At 33.3% G+C, this 19,770-nt stretch overlaps 2 protein-coding genes across 4 annotated transcripts in view; one reads left to right on the top strand and one right to left on the bottom strand.

The window, feature by feature from the left end:
* The first annotated feature begins 3,509 nt into the window (after positions 1-3,509).
* LOC142605601 (serine carboxypeptidase-like 51) lies at positions 3,510-10,081 on the top strand. Its single transcript, XM_075777021.1, has 13 exons — positions 3,510-3,758; positions 3,887-3,981; positions 4,130-4,237; positions 4,332-4,572; positions 4,771-4,814; positions 4,930-4,997; positions 5,092-5,197; positions 5,308-5,504; positions 5,589-5,658; positions 6,347-6,397; positions 6,659-6,711; positions 6,890-7,025; positions 9,736-10,081. The coding sequence occupies exons 1-13, from the start codon at positions 3,632-3,634 to the stop codon at positions 9,808-9,810; spliced, it is 1,371 nt and encodes a 456-aa protein (XP_075633136.1). The 5' UTR covers positions 3,510-3,631; the 3' UTR covers positions 9,811-10,081.
* Positions 10,082-11,031: 950 nt separating this feature from the next.
* The window catches only part of LOC142605602 (uncharacterized), a 56,251-nt gene continuing 47,512 nt past the window's right edge, over positions 11,032-19,770 (bottom strand). For 2 of the 3 annotated variants that reach the window (XM_075777023.1, XM_075777025.1), the window contains 9 exons: positions 19,432-19,604; positions 17,812-17,937; positions 16,974-17,044; positions 14,641-14,703; positions 12,867-12,939; positions 12,051-12,170; positions 11,858-11,935; positions 11,627-11,677; positions 11,032-11,494 (listed from right to left, as the gene is read on the bottom strand). In XM_075777023.1, coding sequence (XP_075633138.1) covers positions 11,393-11,494; positions 11,627-11,677; positions 11,858-11,935; positions 12,051-12,170; positions 12,867-12,939; positions 14,641-14,703; positions 16,974-17,044; positions 17,812-17,937; positions 19,432-19,604 — 857 coding nt within the window. In that variant the 3' untranslated portion in view covers positions 11,032-11,392. Of the gene's footprint in view, positions 11,495-11,626; positions 11,678-11,857; positions 11,936-12,050; positions 12,171-12,329; positions 12,687-12,866; positions 12,940-14,640; positions 14,704-16,973; positions 17,045-17,811; positions 17,938-19,431; positions 19,605-19,770 lie in introns of those variants that run through there. The other variant, XM_075777024.1, reaches the window with a different exon arrangement.

The following is a 19,770-nucleotide window of genomic DNA, read 5'->3' on the forward strand; positions in this document are numbered from 1 at the left end:
CTGAATATTGAAGATCGTGATGGTGGCTTCATGAGGAGTTCAACACTTCAATGAATCAATGGAACCAATGGGGTTGGTTAGGGATTTTCTTATGCACACCATGCATCCCATTAATTGTCTATATATATCAAATGAAAAAAAAAAAAAAAAATCTAATTTATACTTAGAGGGAATACTCAATTCTTTCATATTTAAATAGTGAAATACATTTATCCTATGTGACCTACTAATACCATTTTACTTAGCACAAGTTTTAACAAACTCTAAGAGAGGACAAGGCGGGAATAGATTTCACCCACCCTACTTTGCCCGTGTATATATGAAATTAATTTTTTAATACATATTATATATCATTTTAAAAACATGTCTCTATACTTTCAATATTTACACAAACAACTCTCATCCATTTCTCTCCCTCATCTCACTCCTATTTAGAGATGGTAAAATGTCTTTATTCCACCCATTGTGTGCGGCTTTTTCATCCCAAAAAGAGAATTAAGACACACATGATCTAGCATTCTAGCCTCCCTATCCGCCCACACATTTTTGACATATGCTCATTGCTCAGAACCTACCCATTTTTTTCACCTTTTTGAAAGGGCAGCAAAACACTAAACTTGCCTTATTTTATGGGATGTTTAAAGAATTCACAGTTGAAAGATTGATTGGTATATACTATTTGCTTGTATACCCCCCTTAGCTTATTACCTGTGAGGGTTTAACGTCCCGTTCACTGCAAGCAAAAACAATCTTCTCTCACGCAATCTCTATATGCATTTAGTGAGGCCCATCACTTGTTTTAATTGACTTGACCATATATCAAGTCATACAAGTACAGCTGTTTTTCCGATCCCAAAGAAAAACAAAAGTACAGCTGTTTTTTTTTTTTTTTTCTCCCTTTTTATCCTAAACCCAACACACAGCTTGCACAAGTAGACCATGCCTATGTCAAACCAATATTTCTACTAGAACTAAAACTTATTATAAAATTTTTACTAGTCGGAAATTATTTAAAGTATCTAAAAAGTTTAATAAAATATAATTTTTTGCCTTAAATGTAAATGAACTTGACAATTATTAACACGTATTAATTATGATTGTATTCATTTATAGAATTATCTCCTCTCTTTTTTACTGTTTATATGAAATATGATGAGGCAGAATTTTTTTTAGAGAGATATGTGGTAATATTCTAAATTTCTAATAAAGGGTTTGAACTTTAAATATAGAAATGAATATATGCCTCTTTTAGTGGTGGAGAGTAGGATACGATCCCATTCCAATAATGTTTTCTTTTTTTGACTTAAATATAAACTTGATAATTATGATAGTTATTTATAAATATTTATTATAATTGTATTGTATATAGAACTATCCTAATATATATATATATATATATATGAAAATTTTTTTTTTTAATAAGGGAAAAGAATACATATGATCAACTTTAACTAATCTATATATATAAAATATGATGTGGCAATATTTTCTAATGGAGGAAAAAAAAATACATGTAATCAACTTTAATCAATCTTCTGTTGTTGCTGTAATCTAAATATAGAATCGAATCTAAATACAATTAATATATATTATAGATATCATAGTACTTATTTTAAAAATATATTAGATTCTATGTTTATTACTGTCAATTTTTTTCCCTTTTTTTCTGAATATTATTGTCATTGTTTGAGTCTTTTGGGTAAATATTGCAAAAAATTGAGTTTTTTGTGGTTATAGGCACTGTTCCAAGTTATTTAGGTGAATGAGGAGAGAGAGTGAATTTCGGCAACACCGTTGCCGAAATTCTAAGAAAAGTATGAGAGAGAAAAAGAAAAAGTAGGAGAGAGAAATTTTGGAATTTCGGCAACACTGTTATTGAAATTCCTTCTACCCAGTCCCTGCCCGAGTGAGTAAGTGCTTAATGCCCGTGCGCGAGTGCCTAAAAGCAACCAAAAAAAAAATGTTTTGTGGCAATCCCACTGCCGAAAATGGAGGGAAAAAGTTTTTTTAAAAAAATGAATTGTGGCAATGGTATTGCCGAAATAAGGGGGAAAGAAAAAAAAAATTTATGGCAATGGTATTGCCGAAATATGGGGGAAAAGAGAAAAAAAAAAAAAAAAAGTGTGGCAATGTATTGCCGAAATAGGGGGAAAAAAAAAAAGAATTGTGGCAATGGTATTGTCGAAATAGGGGAAAAAAAAAAGAATTATGGCAATGGTATTGCCAAAATAGGGGAGAAGAGAGAAAAAAAAATTGTGGCAATGTATTGCCGAAATAGGAAAAAAAAGAAGAAGAGAATTATGGCAATGGTATTGCCAAAATAGGGGAGAAAGAGGAAAAAAAGAATTGTGGCAATGTATTGCCGAAATAGGGAAGAAAAAAAAAAAAAAAAAAGAATTGTGGCAATGATATTGCCGAAATAGAGGGGAAAGGAAAAAAAATTGTGGCAATGTATTGCCGAAATAGGAAGAAAAAAAAAATTGTAGCAATGGTATTGCCGAAATAGGAAAAAAAAAATTTGTGGCAATGGTATTGCCAAAATAGGGGGAAAGAGAAAAAAAAATTTTGTGGCAATGCCATTGCCAAAAATGGGAAAAAAATTTAAAAAATGAAAATCAATTGTGGCAATAGCATTGCTGAAATAGAGGGAACAAACGACATTCTTTTCCTCCCTATTTCGGCAAGACTATTGCCATAATTTTTTTTTTTTTTCTTTTCCCCCTATTTCGGCAATACCATTGCCACAATTCTTTTTTTTTTCCCTATTTCGACAATACATTGCCACAAAAATTTTTTTTTTCCTCTTTTCCCCCCTTTTTCAGCAATACCATTGCCATAATTCTCTTTTCTTTTCTTTCTTTCCCCCTATTTTGGCAATACCATTGTCACAAATTTTTTTTTTTTTTTACTTTTTCCCTCCATTTTCGGTAATGGGATTGCCACAAAACTTTTTTTTTTTGCTTTGGGGCACTCGCGCACGGGCATTGAGCACTCACGCACGGACATTGAGCACTCACTCACTTGGGCAGGGGTTGGGCAGAAGGAATTTTGGTAACAGTGTTGCCAAAATTCCAAAATTTCTCTTTCCTCCTTTTTCCTTTTTTCTCTCATACTTTTCTTAGAATTTCGGCAACAATGTTGCCGAAATTCACTTTCTCTTCTCATTCTCCTAAATAACTTGGAACAATGTTTATAACCACAAAAAACTCTATTTTTTACAATATTTAACCAAAAGACTCATCATGGTTTTCATACTCATCCCTTGTTTTCATTATATTTCTATAAATAGCACATAATTGACTGGGGTTTATTTAAGGAATTTCCACCAATAGATTTTTCTTTTTTTATGGGAATCAATAGATTATTTCAGTATCTATCTTATTTTACTGATCAGACAACCCCACCCACCCCCCAAAAAAAAAACAAAAAACAAAAATTACAGGTGTAGTGTGTAAAACTCCTTTGGCCTTTATGTTCAACGTTTAGAAGGACCTCATTCTCAAAAAAATTTAGGACCTACACTATTAAAGTCTCCGCCTCTATGCTATTTTTTCTGTATAATAAGCCTCGGTTCAGCTTTACAGTTTTTTGTGAAATAGAGTGGGTGTCTGACTCTGGTGTTGCCTTCTAAATGGGAAACTGGGGTATTATTGTTTTCTCTCTTCTGCTCTGTTCTCCTCTGTTTTATGGAGAAATAGCAGTAGCTGCAAAAGGCCATGAAGGAGCAGAAGAATGGGGATATGTTGAAGTCAGACCCAGTAAGGCATTTAAGTCATACTGATAAAAAAGTTTGGTTCTTTTTTGTGTTCTCTTTTTAATTTTCTCAAATGGAATTGTAACAAATGGATTTTGGCTTGTGTGTTTATGTGGTTTTTGAATTACACAGAAGCCCATATGTTCTGGTGGCTTTATAGAAGTCCATACAGAGTTGAGAATTCCACAAAGCCGTGGCCTATCATTCTTTGGCTGCAGGGTGGACCTGTAAGTATTGGTGTTTATTTATAGAAATGAATGAATGTGAAAAAACTCAGAAACTTGTGCTGTTGTCTAAAACATATATTTTTTGAGTTTCTTCATGCTTTCATTCATGAATATTTGTATTTGTTTATAATTCACTATCAAAATATAGGGTGCTTCAGGAGTTGGGATAGGGAATTTTGAAGAGGTTGGGCCTCTAGACACTGATTTGAAGTCACGGAATTCGACATGGTTGCGAAAAGCTGATCTTCTGTTTGTGGTAATTGATTGGAACTCTGTTATGAAGTATATGGTTTTGAATTTTAATGAATTTTTTGTTGGTTTTTTAAACCAAATCACTCGGTGTAACGTAGGATAATCCAGTTGGAACCGGATATAGTTTTGTTGAGGATGAAAAACTGTTTGTGACAACCGATGCGGAAGCAGGAAATGATTTAACAACATTGTTGGAGGAGTTATTCAATAAGAATGAGAACCTACAAAAGAGTCCCCTGTACATAGTAGCAGAGTCTTATGGTGGTAAATTTGCTGTCACTCTTGCACTGGCAGCTGTGAAAGCCATAGAAGCTGGGAAATTGAAGCTTAAACTGGGAGGTAATCTTCTTTCAAGCAGTTTTTCTCTGATTAGCAATATCAAGAATCTGAAAATATACTTAAGGAAAGTTGAAAAAGAAAATAGAGATGGGTCATTTTCATTGTGCCCAGGATATCAGTAATTCTGAATTTTTAGATTATTTTTTCCTTCTAAAAAGTGACTTATTTTGTGATTGTGGATGCTTCTTCCACATGTAGGAGTGGCATTAGGGGACAGCTGGATCTCCCCAGAAGATTATGTGGTACTTAGTCCTAATTTTTTATGTCCAATTCATATCCTATCACTTAATGATTGATTCTCTGAATTAAAAAGTGCAACTCATATATTTTAGTTAAGGTTTAAATTTGATAATGCAGTTATCATGGGGTCCTCTTCTCAAAGATGTGTCGAGAATTGATAACAATGGGCTTCAGGCATCAAACAGGTTTATGTTATGTACTTTTAATTAAAATGTAGAATAAAAACCATATGAGGATTGGAAATTTTCAGTCCACTAACAAACCCATTTCATTAAACAGTGTAGCTCAAAAAATTAAGAAACAAATTCAGCAAGGTCAATATGTTGAGGCAACCGATTCATGGTCAGAACTTGAGTCAGTGATTAGCAGGAGTAGCAATAATGTGGTATAGTATACTTTTGCCCCATAACATGTAACTATTTGTATCTAAAAGTCAATTATAGCCTAAAAATATTGCTTTCTTTGGTGGGGGGGGGGGGGATTTGCATTTTGCAGGACTTCTACAATTTTCTACAGGATTCTGGAAGTGACTTGATATCCATAACAGCCATGAAATTATCGACAGGGATTTCAGGAAGAAGATATTCAAGATATTTGAGTTCCTTGAGGTCCTCTCTTGCTGCTATTGGTGGTTTGGATGGTCTTATGAATGGTGTCATTAAAAAAAAGCTCAAGATTCCGGAAAATGTGACGTGAGTTTCCTTCTCTCTAAAAGGGGAAAAAAATTGCTGAAAGCACATAATTTATAAAGAAGTATATAAGTGTTTTATTTGCAGGTGGGGAGGACAGTCAGATTCTGTTTTTACAAAGCTTTCAGGGGATTTCATGAAACCAGTGATTAGTCAGGTAAGAAATTAAAGTAGGCACAAAGAAGTTAAAATGTTTCATATTTGTCTTAAAAAGTTTCAAATAGTTTTACTTAATTCATACATATGAACTAGTTATTGAGCGTCAACTAGTTGAATTTGAGCCTATTTGGTAGAAGAATTAATGTGAGGGACAGAAAACAGAATCTAATATAGTAATATCTTAAAATTCTCCTTTAGCCTAGTAAGATAAAAATATGGTGAAACTTGCTTGAGCTTTGGCATAACATGCATGCTTCATCCACATGGTATTCTCAATTTTGTTCTATTTTAATTAAGTTGTTAGATTGCTATATAAATTAAGGTTCTCTTTGTCTTCTTGTACCATTTTTTTTTAATGAATAAAATACGTGGATAACTCCGCTGCCTGGCAGTCATGCAAGAAATAGAATGATCAAAACTTGTATCGAAACTGATAAATACATTGAAAACGAAATTGATATTTTATGGCAGGAAGATTCCAAATTACTCTCTTTCAAACATTTATTTATTATTGCCTCTTGACTAAGCATATTGAGATTAAAAGCTAGTAATTTTTGTTAGGTTTGACTCTTCTATAAAGTTGACCCGAAAGACTTGCTTAGTCCTTACCTATGTGGCCTTGTTATGGTTTGCAATTTTTGTCTTAAAAAATCTTAAATTAGTGACCAATTCTTATTTTTTTACAGGTCGATGAGCTCCTTGCTAAAGGAGTAAATGTGACTGTATACAATGGACAAGTAAGATTTCTCAAAGTCCTTTTCAACAATGCGATAAAGTTATGGGATTTGAGAAGGGCTGGCAGCCCGTCTGGACCACCCACTATTATGAGATTTTTGTCTCTTAATTTCCAATATAATGTTGACTAGTCATTAGAAAAAACACAATTATTTGGTTGATTTTCTGATTGTAATGTCATTAATGGGTATTGTTAATCTTCCTAGCTAATTTAACCTTATTGATGTGGCTGATGTCATACTCTCGTTTGTTATTATTTGTAGATTGACCTTATTTGTGCAACGAAGGGGACAGAAGCATGGGTTGAGAAGCTCAAGTAACTCTCTCTATCTCTTTCATCCTTGTCTTTATTTCTTCTTCTTCTTCTTCTTCTTTTTCTCACTATAGTGTAATTTAGATTACCCTTTCATGTGAGATTATTATTGTTTTTTTAAAAGCTTATTCTCTTCAATTACATGGTAAGATAAGCCTAGCTGACGCAATCCTTGTATTAGGTGGGAAGGGCTACAAAATTTCTTGAGCACCGACAGAACCCCTCTCTATTGTGGGAGTAATAGAGGAAGTACCAAAGGGTTCAGGAAGTCATACAAAAACTTTCACTTTTATTGGATTCTTGGAGCAGGCCACTTTGTAAGTCAACAATTAACTGTACCTTCACAAGTCTTTTCTAATCTCATTATTGTCATAATTAACTTCATCATCCCAACTTCCCCCCCAAAAAAAAAAACGTAAAAGAAAAGTCATCCCTTTTTTTTTTCTTTTTTTTTTTTTGCCCTCTGCAAAAACCCAATATTTCCATGAAAAAGGTCGAATTGTCCGGGTTGCTATAATTTCTGTCGGTAGTGGATATGTTGTCATTGTTCCTTCACATTTTCGGGATTAACTAGTACAATTTTTAAAGGAGTACCACTGACACACATGGTCAAATCTAAAATAATTTTCTTATGATAAAATTGAGTGCCACTAGATTGGGGCACTAGCCTCTATAAAATTGCATTTACTCTGATATGCAACAGAGTACATGCAATGCTTATCAAAAAAAGAGTAGCTGCAATACTCCCTCCCTATTATATCAGAGAGTAATTAATGGTGATGACACAATTTCTTTATAATTCACTTCATAAGTTGTTCATGTGTCACCGGAACAATAAGTATTATCAAATATCACTGCACAAACTGTTATTGTGTATCCGCTTGTAAAGCAACGGTTTTGTTAACAGTTGCCGGCCAGCACCTGTTAATAAACCAGCCCCTGGGTCCCACTGCATAGGAAATGGGCAAAAATTTACTTTTCAGCTTTGGTTTGGTTTGTGTAAAACGTGTACCTTGGTTTCTTCGTTATGGGATAAAAATACCTCTTTAACACAATATTAACACATTTCCTTTCATTTCACTTTTTATTTTCTACTCAATTTACTTCTCAAAGATGAAAACCATTGATTGGTTTGTGATGTTTTTATAGTAGTCAGACATATTATTTTATTGTAGTAAATATATTATTTCATTGTGATGTTTATATTATTTTATTATTTTAAAAGTTAAAATAGATTTACTATTGCTAGACGTTTTGTAAAATGAATAGATAAAATATATAAAGTAGCTTTCTATAATGCCAAATAACTAAAAAAAATGCTCTAACACTATGAAATATATATCTATCATAGTCTCATAAATCATTATATTCAATTATATTTTTTAATTAAATAAAAGGTTATTTTTTATACCCTTACCCAACACCCATCCACGTATGACCCTTTGTTTTCTTTTTCTTTTTTAATTTTTTTTCCTTTTTTTTTCTCATCCACCCATTTCTTCTCAAATATCCACTTTCTTCATCTCCTTTATTTGCTTTCCTCCACACCTTTATCTTCTTTCTTCTTCTACATTTCTCCATTTTCCTTTCACGCACACACATCTTAAAAGAACCCACTCTCTCAAATTTCTCATCCATCCTTTAACCTACCAATTGAAAACATTAATAGTTAATTTTTCTCAATTTCACCCAAGACCCACTCCTCTCTCACTCTACAGCCCCAAAACCAAATTGGAATTGAAGCTACATGGATGCATCGGAGCTACTCTCATCATCTTGACCCAATGATGTTAGAAAATTCAAATCTGACATTGAGTGAGATCAGTGATGGTTTGATGGAGTTTCTTGTCCATACCTAGATTTTGCTATGATTTTCTCTATATGCATTTTCTATGTGTATTTTGTGGTTATAGAGTAGAGATAAATTTGAGAGTTCATAATAAGGCTGATGGTTAGAAATAAAAAACACGCTTTTTAGATTTTGAATTTACGGGCATTTTAGTCTGGTCACAAAATGATTTGACTTTCACCATCTAAACTGACACATGCCTAATATATATTCAGTTTTTTCCACATCTCTAAAAAATAAATATTTTATTTAAATCTTTACCACATTAACAGGTTTTGTACAACACCCGTTAACAGCACCCTTATTATAAAGTAGCCTATAACAAGTGACACGACACTAGAGGTATAGTCAGAATTTTGAATTTTAAAATTATTATAAAATTATTTTGTTTAAAAATTTTTTAAAAGCCAAAATTTTTAATTAGGTATGCATATTTTATTTTAGAATTTAACACCTAAGATTGGTTCTTTCCACATGTCACGGAATGGTTCCGTACCTGTCTGATCATTGCTGACCCATTGAGAAATAAGCAAAATAGCATAGCATGTCCTGTGAGGTTACATATAGATGTACCTTTTTTTATCTTTCAAAGAAACACACATGGGTGTACCACTGTACCTAGAACAGAAAAATAATGAAGAAAAAAGGACCACAAATGAATAAAGCATTTTTCATCTACCCCACGAACCCCCGTCCGTGTGGATGCTACTTCCCTAACATAAAGGTAAAAAAATAAAAATAAAAATCTCTAAATTATGTTAATGATTATCATAAAAGATTTCATCGGGAATTAGCATAATTTTCATATCTTTGTTAATATTTAAAAAATCGTTTTTCATGCTAGGTTTCATTTTGACAAACATGGGGATAGAAAAAAAGAAATAGGGTTAGTAAATCCCACGCGCTGGTAAAAAATGTGAGAGTGACATCTCAATTGCATGCATACATCGAAATTACGTACGTGAGGGATGACAAGGTAGTGCTAGCTTTTACATGGTGCAAGTACTAAAGATGATAGTGTCAGATTGTAATCAGAAATATCAGAAAGCTTTCTCCTGTGGAAAACAAAGTCACAGGAGACATAAGAGTCAGAAAAACCTGCCAAATTGAAGGGATGGGTGAATTTATTGGATTCTCACCATTCTAAGAAAAATTGTTTCAATGATTTTTTTTTGCAGGTACCTGTGGATCAGCCTTGCGTTGCATTAAACATGATAGGTGCCTTCACACAGTCACCAGCGGTTTCTATGTAGAAAGAAAATAAAAAAGCCATTCAAAAAAGTTACAAATAATCAAACCAAAAAAGAGGGTTGGTCGGATCAGATGGAAGCAATCATAGAGAGTTGAATACGCAAACAATCAAAGTAAAGACAAGAGAGTGGGAGGAACAATGACAAGATGATGAGATATGCAGATGGTGGAAATAAATCAAATGCTGTCTTATTTTTCAATTAACCAATCATTATCTTTAGCAAAAAAATAAACAATGTCTTGTCATTTAATTAAAAAAACTGAATTTCTCTCGATCTTTATTTAGTTGTTTTTTCTCCGGATCTAGTCTTTTTTTTTTTTTTTTTTTTTTTCTTTCTTTCTTTCTCTTGGGGTTGAGACTTGCATACATGGCAGCATACAGCCATAATAAAAATCATGGATAGATTGCCTTCTGAACTTTCATGCCTTCAAGTGCAAACAACAGTAACTTTCTTATACACAGGGAGCTCAAACATCGAGCTCCAAGATGCAAATGAATAACGAAAATACCTTCACTGAAATAAAGCACTATATTGTTCCCTTCCATGCAAATGAGACGTGTGATGAGCTAATGCCACCACTTAGTGTACATTCATTAAAGAAACCAAGAATTTATGAGCACAATGTAAGAATAAAACACGGTTAAATTATATTATTAGGTGTTTTAATTTTAGGTGTTTCCGAAACACATGACATTTTTAGGTGTTTCTAAAACACATGATGTGGTGTTCTTCTCATATTTATGATAGATCCCACTAATTAAATTCATAATGAGATCAATTATGAATGTAATGAACGAGCCTAAATTCATCATATTCCAGTAACAATTAATAATTTTCAATAAACCACATACTTAAAACATATAAGATCTTCAAATTAAAAAATAAATGGTCATCATGGTGTTGTCTAATTAGAACTAAACTGATAATTAAATACTTAGGCATTTAATACTTCTGAAATTTCTAGTAGTATATCATGAAGGAGAAAAAGAATAAACAAAATCATGGGGATCAGGATGCTATAAAAATAAAATTTAAGACTAATACGTGTCCTTAAAGCATATATTAATAAACCATTTTAGAAAAAATTTTATAAAAAAATAAAAAGTTACTAACTTTTTTTTATAGCTTTTTCAATTCTCCATAAAATATTTCCGGATGATTAATACTATAAAAAATAAAAATAAAATAGATCATAGGGATCAGCAACATGACAATCAGGCGTGCAGGAGGATCAACAATGTATATATATATATTTAGAACAGCAATAAAGTGATGCACAAAATTTTGTGTTCCATTCAATACAAATACAGAAAGGTACCTCTCTTTTGCAAGAGAACATTGAATCGAAACTTGACTATATCAATGTAAACTCATTATTTCAACTATTATGTGATCTAAAATTACATTTGATTTTCCCTTGAATAAGGGATGATCATATGTTACAAGCTCAGATATGTACTAAGAAATCTGAAGATACACAACCTCAAGATAAACTCTACATAATGAAGATCAGAATACCATCCAATATACATTAGTATAAAGAACCACAAAAAATACGGTGTAACTGAAGTTGCATGCCAGCTCACTCTATCTTTTCCAGTACATCCAACCTGTTTTTTCTCTTCCAACCTTTCATCGTCGCAACAAGGTTGACTAGCCCAACAATTTGACTTTTAGTGTATTCCTGCATGAAAAAAAGTATTTTCATATATGTAATGTAAAACAAGCAAACAATTACATAGCATATCAGAGAAATTTGCTTTTAAGAAAAAGCCTATCAGAGAAATTTCTCATTTTCAGTAGGGATAGAACTTACAGAATGAGTCCGTGCCCAGTATACATATTCAGTTTCAGGTAGGTAGTATGCCTGTATGAGAGAGAGAGAGAGAGAGAGAGAGAGAGTGGCAGTTAGTAATTTTTGAGATTTGTGTACACCATCTGTGTCATATAGGTAAAGCAGCAATAATCCTCAATTCCACATCAATCCAAAAATATTTCATCATTTTTTGCAACTCATTTTCAAAGAATAAACCATGATTATGCTTACCTTAATAAAGGTTTCGACCATCTGTAATTTAGGCTTTACATCTATAGGGACAAAATGATGCAAGCCATTAATTAAAACCTGAAAGGAATAAAGACAACACTCTTTAAATATACAAAGGGACAAAAAAGGGGGCAAAAAACAAAGGAAATGTTGCAATGCGCAGATTCTTGTCAGTTGACACTAAAAAAGGAACCTGAAGATCCAATGACATCAGAGCTCGTCCCTCATCAGTACATCTTTTCACTCGTGATAGACCTTCAATAAGAGTTTCCGCAACAATTTCAAGTCCGTATTCTAAGAGGAGGTCTTGAACCTAAACATACAGGATATAATATTCAAGTTGGTCAATTGGTCAATTGTATTCAGGGTTTTATTCAATTCATCACCTAAGGGAATGTTTGGTAGGCTATAAAAAATCTTGAAATGGAATGGTTATTCATGAGTAATAACTATTCAGTTGTTTGGTTTCATCTTTATTATAGGAAATAGTAATTCTTATTCATTTCTAAAATGGCTCAAATAACTATTCCTTAATACATTTTACAATTTTAAATTTAATATATTTCCAAAAAACACACTTTTCATAACAACCAAACTTTATGAACAGGAATAGTTATTCAATTACAACATCTAACATCTTTTATTTCCAATAATATTAAATTACTATTTCTAACACAATCTTTGTTTAGTGTACCAAACGTGGCATAAGCCTCCCACCCCCTGCACGTGCTGGAGGCCATAAACACATCACCTAATCAAAGCTTTTGCCCAAACAAAATGGAAGTCCAATATGGTACAAAGATCAAGATACCAATAACTTCACCAAATCCTGACATGATAGAAACCATCAATGCACAAATTTAATGACCTCACACTAAAATTAGCAATCACTATCAACAAGTCAAGTCAGCTTAAGGGTAAAAAATAAAGCAATTTACATTTTGAGGCACAAATTCTGCTTTCTTTAAAGTTTAAGGTGGTGCCTCAAATAATTGCAGCCAAGTATTACCTCTTTGCGTAGTCCCCCATGAGCAAGCCTTGTTTTAAAGTGCTTAAATTCTCCCAACAATAAATCAACGTATCTAATACCAACAAAATAATAATATTAATAAATCAACACACTTGTTGATAAAACACACTTCAGAGCACTAGTCAAATAATAGTGGTTTTCATATAAACGAGAACAAGAGTATTGGGGAGTTGAACATAAAAAATTATAAGACTTGAACAAAAACTTAAGCTGATAAAACACACTTCAGAGCACTAGTCAAATAATAGTGGTTTTCATATAAACGAGAACAAGAGTATTGGGGAGTTGAACATAAAAAATTATAAGACTTGAACAAAAACTTAAGCTGATAGGAAATAATGAATTTGATCACTTAAACGGTATTCTCGCACTCATTATCTTCAAACTCCTTTAAATGATAACAGCCTAATACACCATGTGTTACGAACTTTTAGCAATGGCCTTGTAGAGATGCATTCTTTCTTTTCTTCTTCTTTTTTTCTTTTTTTTTTTCCCCATAAGCAGAGATGCATTCTTTCTTTTCTTCTTCTTCAATTCCCCCTCCCCCCCCCCCCATAAGCAGAGATGCATTCTAATATTTGCATTTCAATAACATTGTATAGACGGAATCACAGAAGAATAGCTAAGCTCCCTGTTCTCAGGTGTCACAAGCAATTTCTTAGAGAATATGTTTACATAGTCCATAGGTTTCAAACATCAAAAGCTGACTGCTAGGAAGCACCGATATGGATACAGGATATAGATCAGATATATTTTTTTTGAAAAGTAAAGATATAGATCAGATATAATATGGACACAACGATACTTCAATTCTTAAAAATTTAGGATATGGTACAGTAATGAATACTTTAATTAATTAATAAATTTATAATTTTTAAGTAGCTAATTTTTAGTTGTATATAAAATTCTTTTGAGAAAAATAACAATGTAAGCTAAAGGCAACAAGCGACAAACAAACACTATATATTAGGGATTTTTTTTTTTAAGCACAGATACAACTGCTACTCTGAAATATCCATGCTTTCTAGGCTAACTGAAACATTAGCAAGAAGAAGCAACAGCAAAACAAAAATCATTTAAGTAAAATGGTTCAAGTAGAAGGCCTCAAAAGGACAAGACTAACAAGGTTAAGTTAACCAGCTAAATCTTTAGGAATTACTATTTAACATAAAATGGCCCTACCTAGACCCAACAAAAAGAACCCATGCACTAAGACCTCAAACTATTAATCTGAATTATGTTCACTATGGAAAGTTACAACTGAGGATATATAGTGAAGGGTAAAGTTAAATAATCCCCCTGGGCTTGACATAACCTTTACATCAAATTTCCCAACATGCAGCCTAAGTTACCCCTATAAAGCAAGAAAAAAGCATCTCTACCCACTGTAGAGTCACCATTGACTCTTAAGTAAATCAGACTATAAAGAAATGGGTCCCATTATAATTAACCAATCTTACCTACACTCACAATCCCAAGTTTGTCTAATGTAAATCAGACTATAATGAAATGGGTCCCATTATAATTAACCAATCTTACCTACACTCACAATCCCAATTATATGTCCATTATTAATATTGTTTGAGTAATACTGAGTAACCAAATAAAGCATTGCATACATAATAAGCATCCATGTATATATACACATACACAGCCTGATGCTATAAACATTAACGTCATTGTTTAATGAAAATCACAAGTTCATAAGCATTAAAATAGATATACATTAAAGGATAAGAATAAGTAAACAAACCCATTATGCTCTAGTCCAAGCTCTTTCACTTCCCACTTAGCATTGGCAACCCGATCAACATACCTGCAACAAGTAGTTACCCATTTAAGAATCAGTTCTAATAGCCAGATTAAAAAAAAAGGTGCTAGTTTAAAGTAGTAGCCCACTATATACTGACAAGAAGAGATGGCAATACCATTAATCTTGCAAGACTGTTTTAACATCATCTAAGAAATCACAACCACCACTAATGGCAAGGGGCAAAGGTGAGAAAGAGATAATTGTTTACGTTTGTCCTACTGGTATTATGCAGCAAAGATTCACACCGTCCCTCATAGCCTTTTACTTTTGACTGAAAGTTTCCTTTTTCCATTTTCATCAGACGATTTGCCTATAGAATTAGGGCAGTCAGTTTGGAGCTTTACAAAAGAACTTCACGGATTGAAAGTTGTTGGCCAGTACCCAGAAGCTGGGTGCATCTTAGAGCTCTGATTAGTTGCAACATCCAACCATCTACGATCACCAAATTCAGTAATAGCATGTCCTGTCAGATGATTCTGCTTAACATTATTGGCACTACCCTTTCCAAAAGACTCAACCTTGTGCATCCAGCAAATTCCCATTTACTTCGGGCTATTTGATTATAATTCATCAACTAGAGTTGGTTTGAATTTCCTCTCAGGTGCCTCGTTTCCCTAGTTCCATTTAAATTTCAAAAGGGTTTTTAATTTTTTTCCTAGTTTGAGAATTTTGTGTTGATAACCTTCTGGGGGAAGAAATTAACAAACTTTTATTTTTCTTGATAATTAAAAAGGCAAAAAAAACATTTTTAGAAAAACTAATGCAATAAATAATGGGGATGTACATTATTTATATGCTCATAAGCGGTTACCAATTACCATCAAAACTTCAGAAGAGAGAAAATCTAAAATAAATGACCCTGAATATTTCCTAAAGCATACATCCACTAAAGATCTAAGAAACGTATTTTTAAACAAGGTCCCATGAAGCTCCATGCTATTACACTTGATTATTCAATCATGCCAAAGTAGCCACATAACACAAAGCCGAACCACACCCCAAATCAAACCACTCTCATAACAACCAAACCTCTCCTTCCAACAAGCTGAAAGCCTGAAACCTTCAAAACTGTCCTAGGCATCACCTAATGCAATCCAAATGAGGATAAAACTAAAGACCACAACTTGCTTGCCAGTGTCCAATGTAGTAGGAGATGGTGAACTGTCTCACCATTATTCTTATATGTACGGCACCCATAGACTATAATTTTCCCCTTGTAGTGAGGTCGTCATTGACAAGAACTTACTCAAAGCTGTTGTCCACCCAAAAGAAAGAGTGAAAAAGAAGTTTCTTTTCATGGAACGTCACACACTAAATGGTCTTCCAAGAACAACTTGCAGTTATAGCCCCTCAAAGTGCCTCAAAGAAGGAACTAACCTCATAACTCCTGTCCCTAGAAGGCCACCAGCATATCCCATGCCCAATTCCAGTCCACCCAAGGAGAATTAGAGTAAATAATGAAAGAATTGACTGATTCCAACTCCCAATCCTAAAAAGATCACATCAATGTATGTTCCAGCATTGAACTCCCGCTCCAGACATTCCCAGTTGCTTACTTCAAGGCAACAGATCCTTCCATGTCCTATCCTCCGCAACTAGAAATATGTCCAGAAACTTATTCTTAAAAGCAATCACACTACACCAAATCTCAACCAAAACCAAATCTTAGCACCATCCCTTACCTTAACTTATTCTTAAAAGCAGTCACACTACACCAAATGTCAACCAAAACCAAAGCTTAGCACCATCCCTTACCTTAAAATAAAGAAACCTAACGAAGACTCCTTCAGTTTAAGAATCCATTGAAACCCTTAATTGGATTAAAGCTTTGTTGAGTGAAGGGACCAATCTTGTAACAACCCAAGGAAAACCGCTAGCCACATTTGCTCTATACTCCAAAACGACTAGTCTAGTAACAATTGAGACTACTTATAGTTTTTTTATAAACCCTAAATCAACCCAGTATATGCTCGATGTGGGACTCATCACACACCCACACAACACACATTTAATCAATATCCAATCAATTCGGGGCATCACAAATTTACCATTCAAGGTAGACAATAAAAAGTTTGAAATGTTCAAAAATATTAGCACTCCCACTATGTTTGAAAATATCCCAAAAGTTAAAATCGCAATAAACAATATGGAAACCATTAATTGATCAATAATATTAGATGCAAAATGCCAATGTAGATGGCAATTATATAGCACTGGACATAAAATTCTTCAACTTATATGCCAACGGGAACAGCAATATGTTTTCTACTCACCCATTAATGTGAAGAAGAAGTTTCACAGTTGTCCTATGAATTTGGTCTACAAGATCCGGCACAGCATCCACCTGATAACATATATAGGTAAGGTTATGCTCTTCTAAATAATGGAGGTTAAATAAAGAAAGAGTAATGAGATGTCCAAACATCTCACTCAATTAAACGAGAACCATAAAAGGAAAAGACATGAATTACTAATAGAAAAACACAACCATAAGTTCGTACTTGGCCACCCTCAGCAAATTTACTCATTAATGAGAAAACAGGAAGAGAGGGGGTAGAGCATATTTTTTCATAAACAAGTGTATATCAATAGAAATTCCAGCTACACAAGGATTGGTTAAGACTATTATCATACGCATATGCCAAGAAAAATTCCAGCTACATGAGGATTGGTTAAGACTATTGTCATCATTCTCAAAACTCAATACTCTAAAGCATCAGTATTACCTAATAGGCTTTTTTGAGCTAAGTTTAAATGAACCTCCGTATGAAAAGCACACATAAACAGAATAAGATGTATGCTTTAGTGTATGTTTTGTTTGTGCACATGCTTGTTTGTACACAAATAGGCAACTTCAATCATATATAAATACATCTAACGGATATTATTTATTTCATAAAAAAATAAAACTGATATTATTTAATAAGTTATGAGATTGAGGCAGAGAGTTTTATGATTTTTCTCTATAAATCTTTCAATGGTCTTTGCCAAATTTTAGAGCCTTTGATCATGTATTGACTAAAACTGAAAGCCACATCAAAGATTTGTGAGATCCCAAGTCACCATAACAAATACTGACCACACCAACAGACTTGTAAAGGAGAGACATACCACGTGCACATAAAAATCTTCAACTATAGTTGCATTATTTTGCAGAAGCATCACTTGGAGATGAGCTTTAGATTTATGCAGTATTCGAGCAACGAGAAACAAAGTATCAGCACCTGCACATCTTTCCTGTAAGATAATGGTCAATATATTACAAATGGCTTTGAAAGTAATTTAAGTAACCAATACATGTACAAGACATGGATGGGGAAACATTTTAAGCAGTTTAACCACTTGGGGTAAAGAAACCCTTTTGAATTTGATAGCAAGCTGAGCTTGACTACATATATTACAAACTTTTTCTTCTCTATTTCCTTCATAACCACAACGTTCATAATTATAAAAGGGGCATTTCTCCATCATGACCATTTCTTGTGATGCCTCTTCAGTCACCTATGTCAACTATGAAAGCAGCAGCAAATCTCACATATACTGGAGGTTGTATATTTGACTAAATCATATTACTGTGATACTCTTACAACCACACACAAACTAGAGATATACAACAAACTTGCAAAACACTTGAAAAGAAGCTTACTTGTGTGTTCATTTGGTATAGCTTATTTCATTGGTTTATTTTGCTTAAAAAATATGCCAGGCAAGAGTACAATTGTGCCTAGATAAAGAGGGGCTTTAAAAAGCTATAAATTCTAGGTCCCTTTGTGAGTGTATTATTTGTATGGACTGCTGCCTTGGGGAAAAGTCTGACAACTGACAATTTAAGGAAAAAAAAAAAGGTATGGATTATGGTTCGGTGTTTTATGTGCAAGAGTAATTGTGAATCAATTGACCATCTCTTACTTCATTGCCTAGCTGCTACGGATCAATGGTCTATGGTTTTGGGTTTATTTGGAGTAAGTTGGGTTATGCCAAAGTCGGTTATTGAGCTTCTAGCTTGTTGGCAAGGTCGGTTTGGTCGTCATTGAGATGGTCACATATAGATAGTTGTTCCCCATTGATGCGGTGTCTTTGGAGGCGGAAAAAAATAGCAAGTGTTTTGAAGATAATGAGAGAACTATGCCAGATCTCAAGTTATTCTTTTTTAGAACCTTAATAGACTGGTTGTCAGCATTCATAAATCGTTCTTTCTTTTCTATCTTGATTTACTTTATTTATGTAATTTATGTATTTGATTAAATAGCCTTGTATACCCCATGTGTACTCAGGTGTCTCTTTCTTTGATATTAAATATAAATCTTAATTACTTATCAAAAAAAAAAACTGTAAATTCTCTTTTAGGATGAGGATAAAAAACAAATAAATAAATAAAAGCTAAACCAAACAAACAATGTTCCATCTACCCAAGAATTCTAGAACTTCAAAATTGTGCATTTACTCAATTACCTCTTATAACCATGTGCATCTGCAGAAAATCAACACCACTAAAAATGACCAAATTTCTACTAGGATCTTTTTGAAAAGACATACATTTCTCCCAATGTTAACTTGGAGCAGAAAAATGAGCATTCCCCTAAAGGGAGTAACTCCAAAATAGCACAATCCAAATATGTTTTTGGAATTTCTAGATTGCATGAAGGTAATTATGAGAACAGGAAATACGTACAAAGTATAGTCATTTTATTCAAATTAGCACCCTTAATTATTAGATATTTGAATGAATACCTTGAGACCAAAACTTGTTCCTGGGAGGTGACCAAATTTTGTACTGGGAGGACTGGTAGGTGTAATATCTGCATGCATAAATGATGTGCTCAACGATGTGGGTGAAGAGGATGGGGGTTTTATCCACTGGTCACAATCTTGTGTTATTCTGGACAAGGCCGTCTTTAGCCGATCTGAGTATCACAAGATGATATATGATCTTTAAATATGTATCAGTTCAAACTTTTAAGTAGATCTCATCTAGATATTCATATTTGATCACCAAAAAAAAAAAAAAACAGAAAATAAAGACGAGTTAAAGAATGAATGGCAGATAAAACAACATAAAATAGGATGACA

Source organism: Castanea sativa, chromosome 8 (assembly GCF_040712315.1).
Source record: "Castanea sativa cultivar Marrone di Chiusa Pesio chromosome 8, ASM4071231v1".
NCBI lineage: Eukaryota > Viridiplantae > Streptophyta > Magnoliopsida > Fagales > Fagaceae > Castanea > Castanea sativa.

Excerpts from the sequence above, each read along its gene's own strand:
- LOC142605601 (XM_075777021.1), top strand. The coding sequence starts at position 3,632 with ATGGGAAACTGGGGTATTATTGTTTTCTCTCTTCTGCTCTGTTCTCCT. Across the intron at positions 4,238-4,331 it reads AAGCTGATCTTCTGTTTGTG|GATAATCCAGTTGGAACCGG; the intron begins GTAATTGATTGG and ends GGTGTAACGTAG. Across the intron at positions 5,198-5,307 it reads GCAGGAGTAGCAATAATGTG|GACTTCTACAATTTTCTACA; the intron begins GTATAGTATACT and ends TGCATTTTGCAG.